The sequence below is a fragment of the Euphorbia lathyris genome, chromosome 3 (genome assembly GCF_963576675.1).
Source record: "Euphorbia lathyris chromosome 3, ddEupLath1.1, whole genome shotgun sequence".
NCBI classification, from domain to species: domain Eukaryota; kingdom Viridiplantae; phylum Streptophyta; class Magnoliopsida; order Malpighiales; family Euphorbiaceae; genus Euphorbia; species Euphorbia lathyris.
In genome coordinates this window covers 95,019,027-95,042,590 of record NC_088912.1, presented here as the reverse complement: position 1 = coordinate 95,042,590, position 23,564 = coordinate 95,019,027, and the positions used below count along the sequence as shown (strand labels likewise).

The 23,564-nt window shown below is 35.8% G+C and overlaps 2 protein-coding genes across 2 annotated transcripts; both read right to left on the bottom strand.

Moving 5' to 3' along the window:
• Positions 1–6,650: 6,650 nt before the first annotated feature.
• LOC136224886 (cation/H(+) antiporter 1-like) lies at positions 6,651–10,009 on the bottom strand. Its single transcript, XM_066013314.1, has 4 exons — positions 9,578–10,009; positions 8,502–9,491; positions 7,503–8,416; positions 6,651–7,129 (listed from the first exon to the last, which is right to left on the bottom strand). The coding sequence occupies exons 1-4, from the start codon at positions 9,728–9,730 to the stop codon at positions 6,841–6,843; spliced, it is 2,346 nt and encodes a 781-aa protein (XP_065869386.1). The 5' UTR covers positions 9,731–10,009; the 3' UTR covers positions 6,651–6,840.
• A 7,061-nt stretch (positions 10,010–17,070) lies between these two features.
• On the bottom strand, positions 17,071–22,094 carry LOC136223514 (3'-5' exonuclease eri1-like). The gene is made up of 5 exons (XM_066011552.1): positions 22,026–22,094; positions 21,841–21,923; positions 19,500–20,086; positions 18,057–18,232; positions 17,071–17,977 (listed from the first exon to the last, which is right to left on the bottom strand). The coding sequence occupies exons 2-5, from the start codon at positions 21,860–21,862 to the stop codon at positions 17,527–17,529; spliced, it is 1,236 nt and encodes a 411-aa protein (XP_065867624.1). The 5' UTR covers positions 21,863–21,923; positions 22,026–22,094; the 3' UTR covers positions 17,071–17,526.
• Between the last annotated feature and the right edge of the window lie 1,470 nt (positions 22,095–23,564).

Below are 23,564 nucleotides of genomic sequence, written 5' to 3'. Positions count from 1 at the left end.
AATCGTGCATGGCGGGATGCGTTGCCAAGCGGACTGGCAGCAGGCACAAGCCTTGAAACTCGGAACTCGACAACCTCAATCTGCCTCCCTGTGTGATTCACTTTGGCACAGACCACCGTTGGGCACGTTCTCATGCTGCTCAGATATGGCACTCTTCTCAGCGACTAATCAGACAGGTATGGGGGCAGTTCTAAGGGATTCAACAGGGCGGTTCATCCTTGGCAGAACAAACACAGTGGATTACCTTATGGATGTTAGGGAGGGAGAGGCTTTTGCACTCTTACAGGCGATCAAATGGATTAGGGAGCTGGGCTATCAGAATGTTACGCTAGAGATTGATTCCAAAGTGACCAGTACTGCTATTAGGTCTACTCCAATTGACAACTCTGAGTTCGGTGATATTATTGCAGAGTGCAAGAGCCTTCTTGAAGATAATAACAGATTCTCTGTCCGTTTTATTAGGAGACAAGCAAATAGCGTGGCCCATGCTTTGGCTAGGTCCGCTTCTCATAATGCGAGTCTGACTCTTTATGATGTTATTCCAAGTTTTATTTCGTTCTCTATGTTGAACTATTGTTGTTCTTTGGCTCATTAATGAAACTCCTTTTCAAAAAAAAAATAATAATAACACAGTAAAGTATTTTAGACAATTTTAAAAAAATTATGATTAATTTATATATAGCAGGTTTATTTTTTTGAAACTGTATAAAATATTTTACTGTGTTATTAATACAGTTACAAAAAAAATGTATTAAACTGTTTCAGTTTATAGACAAACTGGTTTAGAAGGTTCGATGTAGCTAAATAACAATTAAACAAGTCTTTTTAAATTTTCGATAGTGTGTGGTCAAATTGATCTTGCTTGAAAATCATACAAATTTAATAACATCATTATAATTTATATATAATTCTATTTTTATTTTTATAAATTAATAAATTAATTCTTTTTATAAATTTTATTTTTTATTTTTATAAAAAATATACAAGTCTTTTTAATAAATCTTGTGTCATGTGCTCTGAGGATATTGAGGATTCCTGGCATTTATTTGTTCTATGTCCGAAGCTGCAAGAGGTTTGGGAAGAGACGGGACTGTTGCATTTTATCACTGCATTAGCTGCTGATGCAGAAAATTTTTCTGCATTTTTCTTTGCTATGTGCAGGTCCGGAGGTAGGATACAGGTCGAGAAATTTATGGTTACTCTTTGGAGCTGGTGGCGTGCCAGAAATACACTTCTATGGCGTCAGGTATCCATGACACCTGCTGAAATCGTGCATGGCGGGATGCGTTGCCAAGCGGACTGGCAGCAGGCACAAGCCTTGAAACTCGGAACTCGACAACCTCAATCTGCCTCCCTGTGTGATTCACTTTGGCACAGACCACCGTTGGGCACGTTCTCATGCTGCTCAGATATGGCACTCTTCTCAGCGACTAATCAGACAGGTATGGGGGCAGTTCTAAGGGATTCAACAGGGCGGTTCATCCTTGGCAGAACAAACACAGTGGATTACCTTATGGATGTTAGGGAGGGAGAGGCTTTTGCACTCTTACAGGCGATCAAATGGATTAGGGAGCTGGGCTATCAGAATGTTACGCTAGAGATTGATTCCAAAGTGACCAGTACTGCTATTAGGTCTACTCCAATTGACAACTCTGAGTTCGGTGATATTATTGCAGAGTGCAAGAGCCTTCTTGAAGATAATAACAGATTCTCTGTCCGTTTTATTAGGAGACAAGCAAATAGCGTGGCCCATGCTTTGGCTAGGTCCGCTTCTCATAATGCGAGTCTGACTCTTTATGATGTTATTCCAAGTTTTATTTCGTTCTCTATGTTGAACTATTGTTGTTCTTTGGCTCATTAATGAAACTCCTTTTCAAAAAAAAAATAATAATAACACAGTAAAGTATTTTAGACAATTTTAAAAAAATTATGATTAATTTATATATAGCAGGTTTATTTTTTTGAAACTGTATAAAATATTTTACTGTGTTATTAATACAGTTACAAAAAAAATGTATTAAACTGTTTCAGTTTATAGACAAACTGGTTTAGAAGGTTCGATGTAGCTAAATAACAATTAAACAAGTCTTTTTAAATTTTCGATAGTGTGTGGTCAAATTGATCTTGCTTGAAAATCATACAAATTTAATAACATCATTATAATTTATATATAATTTTATTTTTATTTTTATAAATTAATAAATTAATTCTTTTTATAAATTTTATTTTTTATTTTTATAAAAAATATACAATTTTTTTTTATATTTGTTTGGGACAGTGGTGTGCAGCCACTGCCCCACTAGTAGGCAGGAATCCTAAAGGGATTCCTGTCCACTAGCCCATTACGGTGCCTATGGCGCCATAATGGGACCACTCTACCAAAATTTAACCATTACGATTAAAAGTATGTCGTAATGGTACCTAAACTAACCATGATATAAAAAAAACAGCTCTTTCCTAAAAATTAATTTCTAACCCCATCCGACTTTGAAATTATTCCCAAATTTAACCCAAACGGAGGTTTAATCCCCTTTTAAGCAGAATATTGAGAGTTCCCTTGAATTGAGAGATGCAGGTGAGTTGTGGTGGAACTCGACTCTCAAGTTATTTTGCAATTAATGCTTAGTACGGCGGGCATCACACGTGTGTTCTCTTAACTTATTATTCAATGTCAAAGTTTGAGGGACAAAAGTTAAAAATTTTGGTTTGTTCATTTTTAACGTGAAAGGAACCATATTACCCGTTGAGACAACTTTGCAAAAACTTTATATGAATCAGCACTAGTGTGATATATCTTTTGGAAACATCCAAAATATTTTATTGATAATGAGTGCAGAGTGATATGTGTTAGGGTTCGATGTGGTTCAGTTAACCGATAAACCAAAAACAATGGTCAAATATCAGCTCTATTACCACTTTCTCAATTTTTTCTGTTCACTGACCGATAAAAACAAAGCACCGAACCAAAATATCAATCTTCTACAACCAAACACAACTAAGCGAAAATTAGATAAACATTATTGATATGTATTTATAAGCAGAAAAACGTGGTAGTTTTTCTTGTAAAAACAACTATGTTTTACACTGTTAATAAAAGAAGAAATTTAATTATTGTTTTGATATAGTATCAAGTTAACATGTCACGTCAGCAAAAGTTAACAATTCAACATTAGCAATAACACCTTTTGACTGAATTCTTTATTTTAGTAACGGTATAGAACACATTTTGTAACAAAAAGAATACCATGTTCCTCTATACGCAAACCACATCATTGTTTCTAAAACCTTTCTTAGAATATTAACTTACTCGAGGGAAGTGTAAGTCATATTTTCTTTCAAATGAAGTGTCTTAAATAATGCCTTTGAAGCTCTTACCCTTAACAGGGCCGTTCCTCCCTCGAACACTTGGAAGTCTATTTGGGCTCTCAAAGTCCCTTACCGTGTTAGGAGTTTCCTGTGGCTGGGTGTTAAGGACAGGTTGCTTACTAATGCGGATAGGCACAGACGGCATCTGGCGGTTTCTGGAGATTGTAGTAGATGTACTGGCCATGTTGAAACTTTGTGTCATGCCCTGAGGGACTGCCCTAAAAGTAAGGAGATTTGGAAACAAATTCTTCCTCACCATATCCTCTCTTCTTTCATGGCCCACTCTGTGAATGACTGGTTCTCTGATGGTATTAGTGGGAAGTTACTGTCTTACATGGAGCATGGTGACATTCTCTTTGCTATAGTCAGTCACCAAGTTTGGAAGTGGAGAAAGGAGGAGGTTTTTGGTAATAAATCTGTGTTCTTGCCTATCTGTGCTGAGTTCTTCTCGAATAAACTTTCCTCTATTATTGAGAGTTTCAAAGGGGATTCTCCGGGCAGACCTTCCCAGAGTGGAATTGTCCATCTTGTGGGATGGAGCAGGCCGAGAGAGGGGGTTGCTAAGTTGAATACCGACAGCTCCTGTCTCATCAATGGTAAGGTTGCTGCTGGAGGTGTGCTTAGAGACGCGGGGGGAGCCTGGCTTTCGGGGTTTACCCAGAATTTGGGGTTGGGTTCTTCCTTCTCTGCAGAGCTCTGGGGTATTCTCTCTGGTATCAAGCTTGCGGTTAGGCTGGGCATTAAGAGGCTCTCTGTTGGAAGCCATCAAACTGATTTCTGATGATCATGACATTGGTACCAGAAGCCGCAACCTTATCAGAGCTATTAATAGGCTTCGCTCCTCCTTTGAGTCCTTAGACTTCACTCATATTTTCAGAGAGCAGAACCGTGTAGCGGATCGGTTGGCTGCTGCTGGTCATGAGGGGTCGTTAGGTGTTTCTACCCTTTCGGTTCCCCCTCCTTTTCTCTCGTCTCTTCTGTTAGAGGATAGGATCGGGGTTAGCTTCCCTAGGCTAATCCCAGGCTAGTTTTTTGTTTGTTTGTTTTTTCTTTCCTTTCTACCAAAAAAAAAAAAAGAGAAGAAATATGTCACCTTAATAGAGGTTACAAATGTCACCCTGAACACGACTTAAACCTCTCATATTTTTGCATATCATCCTTAATTAAAAAAAATTAAAGATAATAAAATTATGAGTAACTTATCGATACGTTGCACGAACCCAATATGCTATTAGTGGGTTAAGGGTTTGTTCAATATATTTCGAGTCAAACTTTTGAATGGTTATTAAGGTAAACATGCTAATCCAAAAATAATATAAATATTTAGAAATATAATTATATCCTACTATATTTTTAAATATCAGCATTAACAGAAGTAGTAAAATTACATGTCACCTGCTAACACAACATGATCCGATTGGGTTGACATGATTATTACACAAAAAAAACAATGGATTAGGTTACGATCGACTCATTTTGACATTAATCTGATAATTAACATGACATGAGCACGGCCCACACACATGAATTGCCACCCCTAGGTAATACATTTTTTTGGAATACTTAGACGGCAACTGAACTGGCAAATCCCTTCAAGACCAAGCAAAGTTCTTATAGTCTCCCGGTACACCTTATCTATTCAAAGCCTTACTATCAAGCAAAAGCTCAGTTGAATCCAACGTAGTTTCAACAAAAAGAAAAGTGAAAATTGCAATAATCAAATCTAATAATGTCGACAATATGAAAAAAATTCAAGCTCAATCGAGATTCAAGAGACAAGAATTATTGACGAAAGAAATATAGGCAAGTCCTTTAAATTGAAGGATAGAAGGAAGGAATTATCAGTCAAATAGGAAGTTTCAATTTTTCTAATCTTAGACGGAATAGGAATAGCCAAATAGAAAGTTTGAATTTCCGAAATATTAGTCGAAATTAGCAGAAGAAACCGTTTAAAAAATGAGAGACGCATTTCATATTTTGGGTAATTCCGGAAACGTTTGGTATCAGTTTCCAGGAGTTTCCTTTTCCCACGTCTGGAAGGAACGGTGAAACGCATGTCATGAAGAGTTTCCGTGCATCATAGATCAGAAGAATTCCTAATGTGCTCAAGTGTTCTTTTTCTCCCTAATCAGGAAAAGGGTAGATTTCGTTTCCTTTTCTTTGAAAAAGGGGGGAAAAACAACTATCAAAGTAATACTTGTGTGAAAATATACCATTCAACTTACTGCCTCAAGTTTAGTTTCCACTAGCTAACAATTGAAAGAGAAATTCTTTCACTCGGACATATAAAACTTTAGAAAAGAATAGCTATAGCAAAGAAACGCACAATGAATTTGCAAAAGGGATATGTTTGAAGAACAAACCTGTGAAAGCGGAGGTGTTTTCCTTCTTATAACAATTGAAAGCAGACTCAGAATAGAACCAATCAAAAATCAGATGTTCAATGATGTGTTCTGCAATACTGAAGAGAATAATAATCAGCTCAGCCATAAGTGTGAAAAAAGATCAATGTTATTATATCTGTTACATGCTTCATGAGAGGAGGATAATTTCCTATATATATGTTAATTTGCAATCAATTTTGACTTGTTGAGATGCACTGCTATGGACCAAACCAGAATTTCTCACGCAGAGTAAAGGATTCCTGTTAATATGCAACTAATATTTCATTGCTAGTTCTAGATTGGTTAAACTATATGAAAATTGTACATTAAGGACTAGCTGCATACAACAATGCTAGAAGAAAACATTAAATGATTAAATTAAATACATGCATTATAGTATGATTTCACAAAATTATCACACAAAATCTCACAACTTACCATTATGAAGGATGAAATCACTGCTCAGATCTTCTTCAGGTTGTGACTAGCTAGGCTTGCCATTCCATTTCATGCCTTCCTAGCTGCAAGAGAGATGATTCCTGTTTTGATATATCATTATTAAGCAAATATATTCTCTTCTCTTATTTCTCTTCTCAGAAGCAAATTGAAAAATTGGCGACAACTTCATAGGGTAATATGAGCTAATCTATGATAGGCCAAACATCTGTACCAAAAACGAAAAGAAACGGACAAAGGAAAATTACATAAAGCCCAGAGCTTTGCCTTAACACCTTAATTTACCTGCATTTTTTTCTTCCGTTCTCTAAAGCAAACACCTATCAGCTTATCATCTTTTCAGCTTTCAGTTTCACACAGAAAAAACGATTATAGGTACAAAATTTATAAACAAGTGTCCAAAATGGATCCTGAATCCCAAAGAGAGAGAATAATGGAAAAAAGTGAACTTTATAACAGATAAGAGTCTAAAATTTATTTTTGAACCCAAAAGAAATGAAAAATCTTTCAAAATTGTCAAATATTCCTTGAGAGAGCATCTGACAAAAAGCTGTACATTTTACAACTACTTCTTAGTTCTTACCAATGACTAAACTAGTGTACAGTTATGTATATGCTTATATCTACTGACTAGTTATCCATGTAGAAGATGGTAATGATTCCTTGAAAGTCTATACTGTTGAATGACCAAAATTGAACCATTGGCCTTGAATTCTGAAGAAGCCAGAAGATCCCCAACATTACCCAGCTCTGGAAATTCCTCCCAATCACTTAAACCAGTTGTCAAAGGTGAGAATCCTTGGTCACCCTTCCCTACTATGATCAGTGCATACATCTGTCTAATTTCTGCTAGAACCTCTGCTGTTTCCTTCCCATTGTTAACAAACTTCTCCACGTATCCAGCTTTTCCTGGGATTACATATCTGACAAAAGAAGTAACAGTACTGTCATGTGATAGGAAACAATCGTATAGTTTGGACAAAGCATATATTTGTCATCAATTTCCCCTTACAACTAAAAAATGGCATTGCTGCAAACAGGCTATATTATATCCTAACTCTTGAGAGCAAGCACCTGGATCTTGAAAACCTAAATTAGGAGGTTGTAGATAGCTATTACAAATAAAACAGTTAACAGCTACTCTCAATAACTACGCCAAACACTCTATGAGGGAGTGGTTATAAATATTTTTGTCTTGATGGTCAAGGGACTTCCATGCAAATTAAGCCGAAGTAGTTCTCTATTTCCTAGTCTAATTGGCAGGACAAGAAAAATAACAAAATTGCTTCAAGTTACCTGTTGTAGAAATCCTCCATTGAGGCATTATCTCTTTCATTTTCCGTCTCATGATAGTCTGACATAGTCAAAAGTATTTCTTCAGTGCTCTTGGTGGAAGGTCTACGCAAGTCGTGTGATGTTGCTAATAGGAATCGGATGACAGTTAAATTAATATTAGGGTGAGATGCAATTCTTTTGCTCCATGCTAATGCTTCACGATCATCAGGACCTCCAAAAAATATTGCTACTACATGTTGCTCATGTCCAGAAGTAGGCAGCTGAAAACCAGTCTGCCCTCTATCCACATAAATCCCAACTGTACATGAGGCGTGGCGAAGAATCTTCTGGTTGTTTAGCCTATCAGCTTCCGAGCTATTTTCCATTTTCCCATCAAGACGCTGGTGCTTATGGAATGTGAGAATGATAATTGATACACGTGAATCCTCCGCACTACTGCATATATCTTCGTACATGGTTGCAAAGGATGAAACAATTTTCTTCTGAGAGATTGGAACTTTATTATCTGTACTAAAAGCATCCACAGCCTCACAAATATTTGTTACATCATTTCCTCCATATTCTTCCTCATCACTAAAATTATCTCTATCTTCTAATTCATGGTACATCAACTTAGTTGTCGACCGTTTTTTAGGTAGCTCAACTAAGTGCATCAAATATGGTTTGATTGGGGCTCTTGCAGATCCTCTTAATGCTAGAATTAGCCCAAATTTCGCTGATATCTGACGGGAGCTATAAACACAAAACATCATCCTTAGTTCATTCTCTGGATCATCAAATTCAAGTATGCTGTGTCGCGCGAGGAAGTAATTTTCGTCTCTTCTTAATGTACAAGAAACTACTGATCCTGATATAACTGTGTTAAGCACTATTACTATTACAACCAAGTGGTGAAAATTTTCATCCCACCAATCCTGCGACAGACCAAAACCAAGCTTTATAAGAAAAAACTTTACTGAAACCTGAAGGAAAGGAGAGTTATTCTCAAGAGAAACTTACATAGGTTGGCTTAGAAAGTGTATCAACAAGTAAAAGTTCACTATGGCCTTTGAAGTTGAGTATGAAAGCAAGTATAACCCCCTGATTCAGTGGAGTTTTTAGGTAATGGCAAGCTGCTAATGTTCCAATAATTTTGGCCCCAATGCTAATTAAGACCACCAGCATAACAACTATGGCATTTCTAAGACTATACAGATGTCTGACATCCAACCGGAAGCCAATGAAGCCAAAATGGATTGGGAGTATGAAATTATTAGCTGCATAAGTAAGTTTATTCAACAATGTTCTAGTTGTTTTGCCTTCTCTAGGGTACATCAAACCCATGATGAAACAAAATACTGTACTATTGTAGCCAAATTCTTCAATGAGAAATGAGAACCATATAACCAGGGATAAAATAATTAACACATCAGTACTCCGCAGATATCTTTCGTTCTGCCTCCTCCTGTTATACCAAAGAGCTAAAAACTTATTCACACCAGTGACTAGCCCAGTGAACATAAGGCATAAAATCCCATCACCGAACAATTTACCTGAGCTGAAAGCCATAGCTATATCATACCATATCAAGCAAGACATTTCATTGACTAGAGTAGTAGATATTGCCAATCTCCCTATCTCTGCAGTCTCAAACTTCAACTCTGTAACGAATCGAATCACTACAGGCGAGGCTGAGCTAGTTAAGATTATAATTATCAGATTTGCAAAAGTAAGCTGACTATCAGATATGGTCAACATACGCATCACAAAAACAGTGATAGCTGCTCCAAATATCACACCAGCAGCAACACCCCCCATTGCAATTATGCTTGCTCGGCGAAGGTTTCGCCTCATATAAGGAACATCCGTCTCCAAACCAATCAAAAACATAATTGCTATACGGAAAATGAAAGAGACAAGTAGAATATAATCATTTAAATCAGGCTGATTGAACAAATCCCCCACTTGCTTAATTCTGCTCAAAATCGACGGACCTAGCGTGAATCCTGCCTGACAAAGCCCGTTATTAGCCAATCATATAATGAAATACACCTTTACGCCACAAATTTATCATCACATTAAAATTAGATATATACCAGGATTTGTGCAATTGGTCCTGGTTGTCCCAGCGGCTTCAAAACGACATGGAAGATATGGGAGAAGAGAAGCATAGCGCAGCTTTGTATGAAGGTGGATGTAAGTGGATTGAGCAGATCATCTGTACACATAGCTCGTCGTGCTGCATCCATTGTTGATTGCACAAGATGAAGAATATCCAAAAGAGATTGTTATAGCTGCGAGGTCAAGAAAAGGCAGAATGAAATTGAAAGGATAAGACTGTAGGATACTGAAGGAGGAGACAAAGCAATCCAGGCAGAAAATATTGGGATGTGATAGTGCTTCCTTCACCGATCAACTCTTCTCTGTTCGACATTTTTGTCAGATAGGGACGATGATGGAAAATGCAAGAGAAATTATCAATGGCGGATCTTTCTTCCCGGGAAATTATGATACCAAAATAAGAGGGCTAATGCTGTTCTTTCATTTTCGGTTATATTATAATATCAAAAAATATATATTATATTATAGGCATAAAGACGAATTGGTCCCTAAACTATAAGTACAAAATCAATCAACTCCACTTTCTACATAAATCAATCAAACGCAAATTAACATATTAGATGTCTTAATATTTTCACCAAAGATTAACATAAGGCCTGTCATAGGCCTCTGAATTTCTGAATTGGATGTTTCCCATTCGATATGCGCAATTATTTCTGATGTCTATCTTTACCGTGATAGAATAGGCAAACATATCTCAGAATACCCATAATTTTTCAAACAATACGATGGACAGTATCCACGTAATCCAATGGTAAACGGATAATGAGTTTTCCTCGACTCCTGGGAAGGCACAAGCAATTTTCCCTTAAATTCAAGTATGGCGGAATTTGGATTACGCTTCAATAATCCTACATCACCGATAATGAGTTTTTCTCGACTCCTGGGAAGACACAAGCCCCAAATTCCGTCTAACTTTTCTCGACTCATGGAAGAGGGCAAGCAATGTCTAACTGAATTAAAATGATTCAAGCACAAACTATGCCTTAATAATTTTGGTTGTGACAACCATTAATTCGGTAGATCGTCTTTGGTCTACTTCACATAAGCGTCAAATTCCGGCAATCAACTACGAATTCTTCCCCTGTCCCCCCCCCCCCCCCCCCCCCCCCCTCTAAAGGGATTGAATCTCGTAGAATTCCATCGCCTACAACCATAAGGGATTATGCATTCACTTTCTAGCATTCACATGTATTAGCAATCTCAGTTCCCTTTTCTATTTCCGCACTCCCACACGTTGGGTAAAAGCCTCTTAATAATGGCCATGTTAAACCATGAGCTTTTAATCAAATCGAAAAGCATCACAAAATATTTTCAAGAAAAGCATCATAAATTTCTATCTGTCAATTCGTTGGGGAAATTTAGGATCTTTAGTATCGCTAGCCCACATCACGAAGGACTCGTTTAGCTAAACCAATGTTCGCACATCCCACAAAGAACTCGCTTAGTTAAAGATGGCAAACTCCCACCATGAAAAACTCGTTTAGTTAAAGCATGTTCACCCACCTCCTAGAGAGCTTGCTTAGTTAAAGCACTACCGCCCATTTCACAAAGCTTTTGCTTAGTTTAGTCTCGGATACCAAATGTCACGAGGCCAGGTCTGAGCCAAGCCAAAACCCCGTGTGGCGCCAAGATTTCCCCAAGTCTCTGCCAGTCAAAGGGGTCTATGATTTTTACTGAAGGGGTCTATCCCCTTTAAGCGTCCCGTCAATGCGTCTGTTGGTATCCTGCCCCGGTGGGACTCCCTATGATTAAACCTCGCCCTAAAAGGACACGCACTATGGGCTAACTCTGGAACTCATTGTGTCAATAGAGTTCCACCCTATGGAGACATTTTCTTCCCTTCACAAAGGCTAAATGCCCGACTCTTCTAGTCCCTAGTGGACTATGTGTTAGAAAAATGGCTTTGTTGTTGAAGAAAATGGCTTTGAAGTGTGGGAGTATATTTGTCTTTAGGGACTCTGCTCTCAAGAGCACTTTTACAATCCCACATGGGAAACTTACAAACATTTGAGTGACTATATATAGAGTTGGACTTTAGAAGCCTTTAAATTGTGTTAAGTGGGTTTTAGCAAATATACCACACGCGCTCGCTCGTTCGCGCAACTCCCGTCCCGACTGGACTGGGTCCGAATTTTATTTTTATTTTTATCTGGTTTGCTCCTTTGAATTTTTCTTCAACAATTTATTTAGTCGAAAAACGGAACCTTATTTTTCTCATGTTCTACCTCCACGCTCTAATGTGTATATGAACGTTCTAACGTTCTTATTTCTGAAGCTTATAAATACAGAAGTTTTCCAACTTTGAAAACACAGTTTTCCTTTTAATCTTTCCTAATCAAACTTTCTGGGCAATTAAAACTCTCTTGATGTTCCATCATCTTCGACTTTGAGTGCACAAGTTCGAAGTCTCTGTGTTAACCTTAGGGAGCGACCGAAATTTCAGGAATCTCGGTCTGCCGAAATCGCTTTCAAGGCAGTGGCCTCCGCCACGGCACAATTCGTTTCCTGTTCAATTTGCGATTTGTTTTTCTGCTACCCTAATTGTTTTTCTTACACTAGGGTGGATCACTTAAGCCAGTATCGACTACTGACCTAAAGGGTGGCGGAAATCCAACAGAAGGGTAGTCCATGTCCTCCATATAGTGTTCCTTATACCAACTTGACGTCCACCTTCAGTGTACGATGATATCCTCCATTCACCACTCATTGTCGAAGCCTTTTGGTCGAACTCTCCCCCCCCCCCCCCCCCTTTTTACATTTGGCAGGTAGCAGGATCCAATCTTATCTCTGATTTACAGATTCGAATATGCATTTCAACTAAGGCCGGTAATCTTATCTCTCATTTCGATTTAATTAAACGCATAGATTCTATGTATTTTTCAGTGTTTTTGCTTCCGTTGTGTTATTATGATATGCCGAAATCCAAAACTTGCCCTAATGAAATTTCAACTATATATATTTAGAACCTATGTTTTTACATATTACACCGGTCAATCCCTGTATTTCTAAAAGTAATTATATAGTTCCTAAATTTTGTTTCCATAAACTCTTTAGTCCTTTTGTTGAATAATGACAAATTATACTAAGACTCTGTTTGTTTGCAGAAAATATTGTGATTTGAAAAATATTAGGTAAGAGAAAATTTTGTTAGAAAATAAAATCGTTTACAGTGTTTGGCTACAACATCGGAAAATCTTTTATGGTGTTACTTTATGTCATTGAAAAATATTTTCCTATCACTAACTTAAAGTATATAATGTTATATTTATTTAGAATTTTGATTTTCAACTAAATATTTTACATTATAATTCATGGAAAAAAAAGGAAACAAACCGTGAAAACAAAAATGAACACATGAAAAGCTGTAAAAAACAGACAAAGAAAAGTGACAAAGAAAAAAAACGTGAAACAAAAAAAATGAAAAGTAATAAAAACGTAAGAAAAAAAATAGTTTTTCGTGTTCTTTTCGTTTTTGACGTTGTGTTTTTCATTTTTTCACATTGTTTTCCTTTTTCACACTTTTTTTTTCGTTTTTTTCGTTTTTTTTTTGTCTTTCACGTTTCTTCCTTTTTACCATTTTTTGGTGTTTGCATTCTTCTTTTTTGTGTGTCTTTGTCGTTTTTCTTTTTTTTTTTTACTATTTTCATCTTTTTACCATTTTCACTTTTTACAGAGTTTTTTTGCGTTTTTACCAATTTTTATATTTTTGTCGTTTTTTTTTGCATTTTTACCGTTTTTCACTTTTTTTTTACTGTTTTTCCAGTTTTATATGTGTTATAGTTGTATATAAAAGGGAAAAGAAAGTGGAAGAGGAAGTCGGAACTAAAAAAAAATGGTTAGAAAAATGTTTTACCCTTCTGAAAGGGTAAAATATTTTCCTCACTTTCTTTTTATATTTCGTGTTGACTAACATTATATTTTCTGTTAACTTATTTTCCTAAGCAAATAAACACTGAAAAACTAGAAAAATATTTTCCGATACAATTTTTTGGCAAACAAACGATACCTAAATAATGACAATATTGTTGGTCCCTAGTGATTACTTCCAAGGGGGGAGGGGGGTTAGGAACTAATGCAACTTTTTCGTTTTAATTACGCTGACTTAATTCAATTCTTAGAGTTTCGCAACTCAGCTTTTGGTCAGCGCGGCCGAGTGAGGTATAAGACGACTTTAGTCAGATATTGACTAGAGCTGTTTTACTTGTGAGTTGAGAAATGACACTCTTTATGGTCAGCTTCCAACTCAGCACTTTGATTTACTCAGTGTCAGCTTAAACAATTTATATACTGAGTAAATATAGCAAACAACACATATATGAAAAGAGAGTTAGAGATTACTCAACACGACTTATCCTGGTTCGATCTCTCCGCCTACGTCCAGTCCCTAGAATCCCTCCGGGCTTTTTAAATCCAATACTGAGCTCTTTAAAGGTAGAGCTCAAACCGTTTACAAGGCAGTTGAATATGCAAGAGTACCGTCCTCTATTCGTCTACTCAACTCCTACTAAGTGCTATAACCCAACACTTAGATTTCTCTACCGCTGAGTACTTAAAACCGAGTACTCAGCACCACTCTCTCAACTATTACAATTGATACAGAATTGTTCCCTTCAGATGAAGAACACTTTAGATGATTACAAAATTAATCTAGCTTTTACACATGAATAGAAATTTGGTGTAAGGTCTCTTTCTTGTTTTTGTGTGTTTTTGTATGTATGTTCTTTTCTCTTTTTGTTTTGATAATCGGCAAAGGATCCAAGAATAAGCTTGTCCTTTTATAGTTGAAGTCTGAGGCCTAATGATTTGAATCTGGAACTATCCGTTGGACTCAAACGGCTTCTTCCGGCGACAAGTTCTGGTCAGCTTCAGATTTGCAGGTCAATCCTGTCGTCTGAATTTCGCAGGCGTCAGACTTGTCTTCTTCTCGCAGGTTTCGTCTTTTTGTGCCAGTTTGTCTTTTAGCAAAAGAACAGTTGACCCATGCATCTCGAAATTGGCTTTTGCGTAATCTCAAGGTTTCTATTATTGGTGCAGACAGTTGTCAGATCTTATCTTCTAACAAACGGATCATCCGCGCTGTCCTGAGGATTACTCAGCTTGACTCTGATAGTCGTTGTCCTTGATTGTTGCCAAGTCCGATACTAAGTTCTCTTTCACTCAGCTTCCATGGTCAGCTTCATTCTGCAATATTGATTCTTAGGAAGACTTCTCTACTTTTGATACTGAGTTCCGTTCCACTCAGCTTTGTTGATTGGCTTGATCTTCAAGCTTCTGTTCTGAAGATGACTTATCTTCTATCACGCTGAGTTCCACTCCACTCAGCTTGTGCTGTGTCCTCATGTTGACTTCGTCCTGTCTTACTTTTTATTTCCATTTACATTTATATTTATACTCAACATTGAACAAACATATTAGTACAATTAAATCAAAGCACTTAAATTTAATTGTCCCTTAATCATGGATTAACTTAAATAATTTTGTCAAATCAAAATTATGTGGAAAGGTGTTTCAACAAATATTACTCTTTCCTATACAATCTTAATCTCTATAATATATAGTAATTGATTTATTATTTTTATATAATTATACAACTTTAATTTAGCGGCGTAGATTTGTTTTATTGAAAAATAAATGAAAAATATCTCAAAAATTATAAAATTATGAGTAAGCTATATAAAATTGTAAAATTTGATTTTCTTTTGTCTCTAATAAACTTCATGGATAACGTGAAAAGGATACAGTTTTAATTTTTTTTTTATCAAGATTCATAATAATATTTAATATTAGTTTAAATATATTATACTAAATGAGAATAAAAATTAGAATATATATATATATATATAATGTGTACAAGTATAGAAATGCTAGAATATATATTATATAAATTGCATTTCAAATATGTTGATTAAATTTGAAAAAAAAAAGTTGTTTTATTTATATAATTAAGAGTAATTTTGAACTTTCAGGTACAAAGAAAAATAAAAGGATAAACTAAATAGTTGATTAAGATAAAACTTAAAAATTTTAATAATATATGTGGACTAACTAGTGTATTAGGTAACAACATAGCGACCTATTAATCGTTTAATATATATATTAAAAAGTTACAACTGAATTAAAAAATTTGATACTACTTAATTATAAATTTATGATTTAGTATTATATAGTTTGACTTTCACCATGCTAACTGATTTTTTTTTTTTTTTTTTGCTATAATGCTAAACGTATGTGATAGAAAGTGTTTAACTTTAAACACTGGAGCAGCCAAAGATGATTGATTATGGGTCAGTTTGACATTGCTTTCTCGGTCTCTAAAAGCAGCTTGCTCAGCTAAAAGTATCATTTGGTAAATGCAAAATTACTTTCCTTAAAAGTTAAAAAACCTGAATCCTTCTTAGAACTTAGAGAGAGGCCTCGGCCCGGGAAGGGGAGAGTGGCCGAGTGGTCAAAAGTTAAAAACTAAAAGCAGCTTATTAATGGAAAATTGTTTTCCTAAAAATTGTAAAAAAATTCCTTTCAAGAGAAAATACAGTTTGTAACTTTTGGGAATAACAACTTTTAGAGTTTGTAAGGAAAGCTGGACTTTTAAGCACAGCAATGCCAAGCTGACTCTAGAGATAAAGAGACCACATTTGCTTTGTTAGAAGGCTCAAATTGAATTCGTACAGCCTTTCAAAAGCCCTAAACCTCCATCTCCTTTTGGAATACATAATTTATCCCAAGAGAGTCATTAGATACCGGAACGCTCTAAAGCACCCCACAAAAAAGAGTTCATATTTTCTTTTGAATGCCGTCCAGAGTCCGAGGAAGGCAAAAGAACTTGCAAAATACAGGTAGGGCACGCCTTAATCGATTCATCCCTACTCTTGAAAGGAATTTATAACTCCACCATGAATTGGCTGACTGACTCTGTCTAATGAATCTGCAAATTTCAAATCTTTGCCACCCATCCAAAGAGAGGGAGACCAAGATAATTACCATAAGCACCAAAGGCAGAAATTCCAGTGCAGAAGTAGATGCCTCCTTTAAGGTCAGGGAGGACATTTTTACTGAAAGATACTAGGGAGGCTTAAAACTTAACTCGATCGAGGGTCGTTCATACCGCTTCAAACAGTGTCTAATCTAGAAACATTCATCAAGGGAAGCTTTGTACCATGTTGGGATCATTTAACACTTTATCCCATTACAATATTATACATCATAATCTGTGTTATTCCTCTAACTTTCTTTCAACCAATTCAGCCAGAAAAAACCATAATTTGAGAAAGTTCAACCAATTCAGCCAGAAAAAACCATAATTTGTGTTATTCCTCCAACTTTCTTTCAACCAATTCAGCTAGAAAAACCGTGACATCACAACTACGTTGAACCTTTTTGAAACTAACGGATGCAATTTACCTATTGATATTTATGTAAACCAGCAAGAAATACTACAACAGAAGGCAATTGAAAACACAGCAAGAAGAATCAGCAAACTGAGGGGGAAAACATTTCCACCCATATTCCCATTAGAAAATCCATAGGAAAGGAAACCCAATGCAATACTCCCTATCTCACAGGTTATTTATGATAATGATAACTTTTACCATATGTAAAATGGCAACATAACATTTCCTAACTACCCATTTCTTCACATACCCAAATTTCTTCTCCTATCAACAAGAAAGTCAGCTTTACATTCTTGTAATAGCTCCCTAAACACAGACAGACACAGACACACTAGAGCAACTTAACCAACTATTTTAGTATTTTGCTCTCTCTCTCAGTAGCAGAAACATATATCTGCTCCTGCTAGGAGACGACCGACTACCAATTTTTGTTTTTTTATCTTTTTTTTTTTTACAGAATACATCCTGAAGTGCTCGGGATGCGATGAGGACGGAAATAAGTAAAGAAAACCAGTCTTTTTTCCAAGTTTCTATCAATTAGATGCCCATTCAAAGTAATGGCAGCGGGAGCCTCGTGTGGCAGTCCAGTTGCCACAGCCGAAGAAGAAGCTCCCTTGCCTTGGTCCAGGCTGCCGAATCATGCATTTTCCGCTCTTAACTCCACAGTAGCATAAAGGGTGATAGTGAAAAACAGGAAGATTCAGCTCCTTGAGTTTGTATGGTTGGTGTGGTAAGGACGGGTGATCAGGGGATTGCTTCCATGAAAATGAATAATCGTTTGTCTGCCACATAAGCGAGTTTGTGATGCAGAATCTGATACCCCTGCGCATGAGGAAGGCAAGTAGTCGAGCGGTGTTTTTGGCATCATCAAGTCCACAGTGAGCACGGCCTTGCCATGCTAACCCTGCCATCTCTACAGCCTCCTTCAAGTTGCACCTTACACCACCAAAGACCTCATTAAAGGGTACTTTCAAGTTGATCCACCTGAAAATTATAAATCAACAAGGAAATTAGGTCACATTAATAGCCACATTAGCTGAAGTTCCAAGATTTATAAATTTACCGGTTAAAATAAGGGGGCTTTCTGATCTTCTTGAATCGGCACTCAGATTCCAACATCACCCGACAATCCCAATTCGACCATGTCACCACAGCAAAGTTTGTGTTTTTTATCCCCTTCTTCTCAAGCCATTTGTCATGCCTGAGCAGTGCCTCACTAAGAGTAACACCCCTGTCCACCTGAAACCACACACAATAATAAACATAAGAGAAGGATCACAGATAACAAATAATAACTTCTTCATAATATGGATGAGGTATGCAGACACTCCCATAATTTGCAATTCCAACAACCCACATCCACTAAACTGTTCTCGAGATTATCATACTTCTCCATGTTAAAGATAATCTATGTTTTATGGAAATGTGCATTTTAGTGTAGCATTAATTTGCATGTACTTTGACCCTTGGTCACATATGGGCAAAAGAAACTCAAAGGAGTCAGTGAACACAAAAATCTGATGTGAACCTTCTCCCTTGAAAAGTAAAATAGATTTCTATATGAACAAATTGAAAATGTAAATTAGTAACATTTACCCTACTTTCCTCCCATTTTGAAGCGAAAGACTGTGGACAACATGGTAATTTGTAAGCCCATTGACTACTCTCTTCTTTCTCAAACAAGAAAACAAGGCAACATAACTATTTTCCCCTCTATTTCTTTCCCCTCACTTTCCATGTCCTCAACATACCCTTAACCAGGACTAACCTGTTTCTCCATTCCCTTGCTTCCCACTTCCCCAACCACACCTTTTGGCTAAGCTATGACCTTTTAATGAGTGAGAAACGTAAGGAGGTGGGCGTGGGCTCAAAAACAAGCAAACTAAAGAAGTCATTAATGATTGAGGATTGAAGAGGATTTCTCCAGTTACACCCTAGAGGAGTAGCATAACTTCTAGTGCTGCAACTTTTTATCCGGTTTCTCATAAGAAATCATTGCGCTTGAAACTCAAACACACTGCCTAGGAGATGATAAACCAAAAAAGGCTTCAATACATACTCCTAATTAATATGGTATTTAGAAATTAATTCTAGGTTCCAAGTCCATATCATGTAAATTGCAGCAAATTAAAGGGTAAATTGCAAATCCTTAGTAAAATACAACGAACAGAACTATTTATTTCCCTTTCAAAGTCAGAAAATGGCTAGCAAAAAAATGAAAAAAGAATCTGAAGGACTTTGTCTATTTGAGCATTCAATTCTTTATCTATGATCAGCTTTCCTTACATGGTCGTGCTTCAAACTTTTTGAGACAGTTAGTAATTATATGGTAATTCGGAATAAAAAGGTTCACCTAATTTCCACCATAAGTCAAATTTTTACCAAAGGGCATATATGGCAGCTAAAAAATTACTGATGTCATCAAATTTCAGTTTAGAAATATTGGGCCAAATAACATGTGCATTTCAACAGTCAAGTATATAAGGTAAAGGATATCCAAACCAACCTGGATTTGTTGGATACCAGTCAGATCCTTGCAGAAATCAGAAAGGAGTTGATTGCAAGTTGGCCTCACATATGTTTGGAAACATGCTTCTAGTTGGCCAGTAACACTACTCACGATGACAGATGGAAACTCAATTATCTCCTGTGGATGGGGATTTCTTTCCCTGTCACATGTAGCCTCAAAGTCTATGACCACAAAATACTGAAAATCTTGAAGCTGGAAGTCATATGGGTATCCATGGGAATACATATTGAATGGGGCGTTTGCATACTGAAACCGAGAATCAACTGGGAAGGGATAAATATGGCTCTCAAAGCAATTCATTTGGCACTGCTGCACCTTTTGAGAGTCTGGATAAAAGGTTGACCACGAGCCAAAATCATGATGGTAGGTGGGTTTATTGTGATATTCAGGAGGAAGGTCAAGAAATTCACTGCTCACTGAGTGAACTGGTTCCACTACATCTGCAGCTGGATGAGCACTGATTTCTTCTTTAAGCTCTGAAAAACTATCAATGGAATTCCCATAAGAGAATCCCTTGGTCTGGAGGCATTTTAAGGATGCCTCGCAGCTCCTTTGCAGAGTTTCTGCAGTAAAAGAAGCATCAAATATTAGAGAAAAACGAGTTTATGTTCATCGTCAATAACCATGACTAAATGTACATCTGAACCAAAATGAAATATGTAAGATATGCCTGCTATGAAAAAATTTCCATTTGGAGGGAATAGATTGAGGGAGGTGGAAGACATACAGGTTGTGAGAAATTTTAAAGGCAAACACAAATAAGTAGAAGATGCCAATTTAAAGCCTTTGAAAAAGGTCCAGTCTGAAAAGGCTAAGGGAATAAAACTTAATATTCATGGCCATCAACTCTTTCAGCGGCCTTTTTGGCATTCTAGCTTGCCTAGAAGTGACTTCCATCCAGCATCATGACATATCAAGTCCAAAGCTGATTAGCTATTGAATCAATGCATTGAGTGCACAGTTTAGGTTTCCAATTACAATTAAAATAAGTAAACACACCTAGTCCAGTTATGGAAAAAAAAAAAGGCAACTGTTATGGAAATTCATGATGACAACGGCCCCCAAACAATACAAAAATCCACAGGCACAACTTTATGGAGGTATGTCCTAGGTCCCTCATACCTTAATATCACTATAGTTGATCTACATGTTTATACCCAAGAGTAGACCTTCGACATGAAGGTACTATCACTCATGTCAAGCTTAACTTCCATTGTTGTTACACAAGGAGAAATTATACTACAACAACGACCACATAATCTATTTAAGGAGTACCCATCCAGAGAGAAATTAAAGCCTGATTGACAGACATTCCTTGTCAAGACAACATGTAGGAAATAAAAGAATTTATCAAGCTCAATAGAGAACAACGCTATGTTGAGTCAGAATACTTCAGACAATTAGCTTAAAATAATAACTGCTTTAAAGGTACAAGATGAATTCTTCAAAATGTTGAGATAACTGATACGGCTAAGCCAAAATCCTCACAGCTTATAGAATGACCTGTTATGACTTAAGCAATTATAGATCTAATACATTGTAACTGGAAACTAATAAAAATCCCTTCACTTAATGCAGATCTATTCTGAATTCAAACCATTATGAGTAGACATTCTAAATCACCATTCAGAAAACCTCTATAATCGAATCTAAATTGGGGTTTTGTAACAACTACTTACCCGAGAGCCAACTATGAGCAAAAAGTTCCAACTTTTTGTACAATGAAAACTAAATTTGCTTAATTTTAAGAATTCCAACTCCAAATTCTCCCACCATTACAAATTTCACTCCGAAAAAAAATGTGATTCCATTATAATCAACCGTTCAATCCTTCATCCATATTTTAGGTTTCAGCTGAAATAAAACAGCACAGCACCCAGTTCTACCAGCAGTCTAAGCATCCAAGCCTTATCAATCACACCACCCACAGAATAACACAGTCTAAAGGAAAACCCCAATAATTTAACCACATAGAAGTTAGTAATGAAGTTCTCCAATCTACATTCACCAAGCTCGCTGTAGCTCGAGACAAAAATTACAATACATTATTATCACAGAGTATGACCAGCACAGCAAAAGGAAGGGGGAGACCCAGAATCAAGTACAAATTTGGGTGATCAAACTAGAAATTATAAACACCCATTTGAACAAAAACGCAGAACAGCAATGTCACACACACCACTACTCATAAACCCGATCGGAGACAGTAGGGCACATAAAATTGCGCCAACCAGTCGATCAGATAACGAATTGATACTTGAAATTCGCAAGAATAACTAGACCAGAGCAAAAGAAATCACAGGAAAGCAAGACGAACCTTTATTTTCAAGGGCCATCATGATCTTGCGTTAAATAAAGATCCACCAGCGAGTACATCAGATCTTCCTCTGTTATGCCCACCTGAAACCAACAATTTATATAAAATCAGAAACGAGTAGTAACGCATAGAGAGAATTTAATAGAGAGATAGAACGGGAGAAGGAAGAGAGAGAGAAGACCGACCTGGTGTGATTTGGAGAGGTGAAAGCAAGAGAGCTGCATTCACATATATGAAGCTACTTTTTATAGTTTTATTATACTCCAATTTATTTTATTAAAATACTAATATACTTTAGAAAAATTTATAAAACTTCAGTAAATTGATTAATATAATCTTTTCTTTTCAAATTATAAATTGCATTTTCATGTTGATTATATTTAATTTATTTTTGGATAATGTGCAAAAGTACACTATTAGGACCAATTTTATTTCTAACGTTTAAAATGATGCAATTTTACTTCTAATATTCGCAAGTTTGGTCAATTTAGGAAATTATTCAGTAAACTCTCTTTTTCGTCATGAATCTTGTAATTTAAACTTCACATGTGCATCATTTTATCACTCATTAATAACAAATCACAAACATATAATCAGACGTGATTATTTTTTTAAATAAAATAAAAAATATACTATTTTTCTGTACGTGTTGGACAAAGAAATTTAAATATTTAGCCGAATTTATAAATATTAATCTCTCGTTCTATTATTAAATCATAGAAAATATAAAATGTCTTTTTAGAACCAACTAATATGCAATTGGTGAATAATAAGGAACAAAATACAGGTGTTTTGTAATAATGTCTGAAATTGATCACACTTACGAACGTTGGGGATAAAATTGCTCTTTACTACCAACATTAGGAATAAAATTGCTTCTAATTCTAAATGTTATGGGTATTTTTATACTTTATTCCTTTATTTTTTATTAAGAAACTTATTATTATTGCTATTAAAATTATAATAGTAATAATAAATTACAATTTGAATAATAATAAATTATACATTTTAATAAATAAATAACTAATAATAATAAGGAAAAAGTACGAAAATAAGTTTTGATTTACACCATTTTCAAATATAAACTATATGATTTAAAAATTTGTAAACTGGTATTTTGAGATTCAAAATGTTAGCAAAGGCAGCAAAAAAAAATACTAACAATATTAAAAAAGTAATGATTTATCAACTTTGAGATAAATTTGTGTTTTCAAAAACTCAAATCCTTATTTGAAAGGTAGTACAAATAATAGTAGAAAAATAAAGCGAGAATTTCTATCCTCTGAGTGAGCCATTGCTCCCTCAATTTGTTTATTTATTTATTTTTAAGACAAATTACATTCGCATTAAGTAGAATTCAGTAGTGTTGAGCGATTTTCGCAAGTGCACAAAAAGATATCGATCCCACATGGAACGTTTTTTCACAAAAACTTAATTAAGTGTAGTTTAAATACAACTTAAGGTTTATAAAATAGATAATCATTATTTGAAATTGGTTTTGAGATTGATTAAATAAGAATTAGGTTAGAATATATATAGAATGTTAGAAATCAATTCTGTTTGAATATGAATTACAAAACAGAAACGTTTACTGTTTAAAATAAGAGAATAAATGTAGTTGTTTGCATTAAGCAAAGAAAACAACTTTAAACTTTGTAAAAATTATAAATGTTTAATAACGTAAATTCTCTTCAATTAAAAAGCTTTGCACCGCAGACAATCCT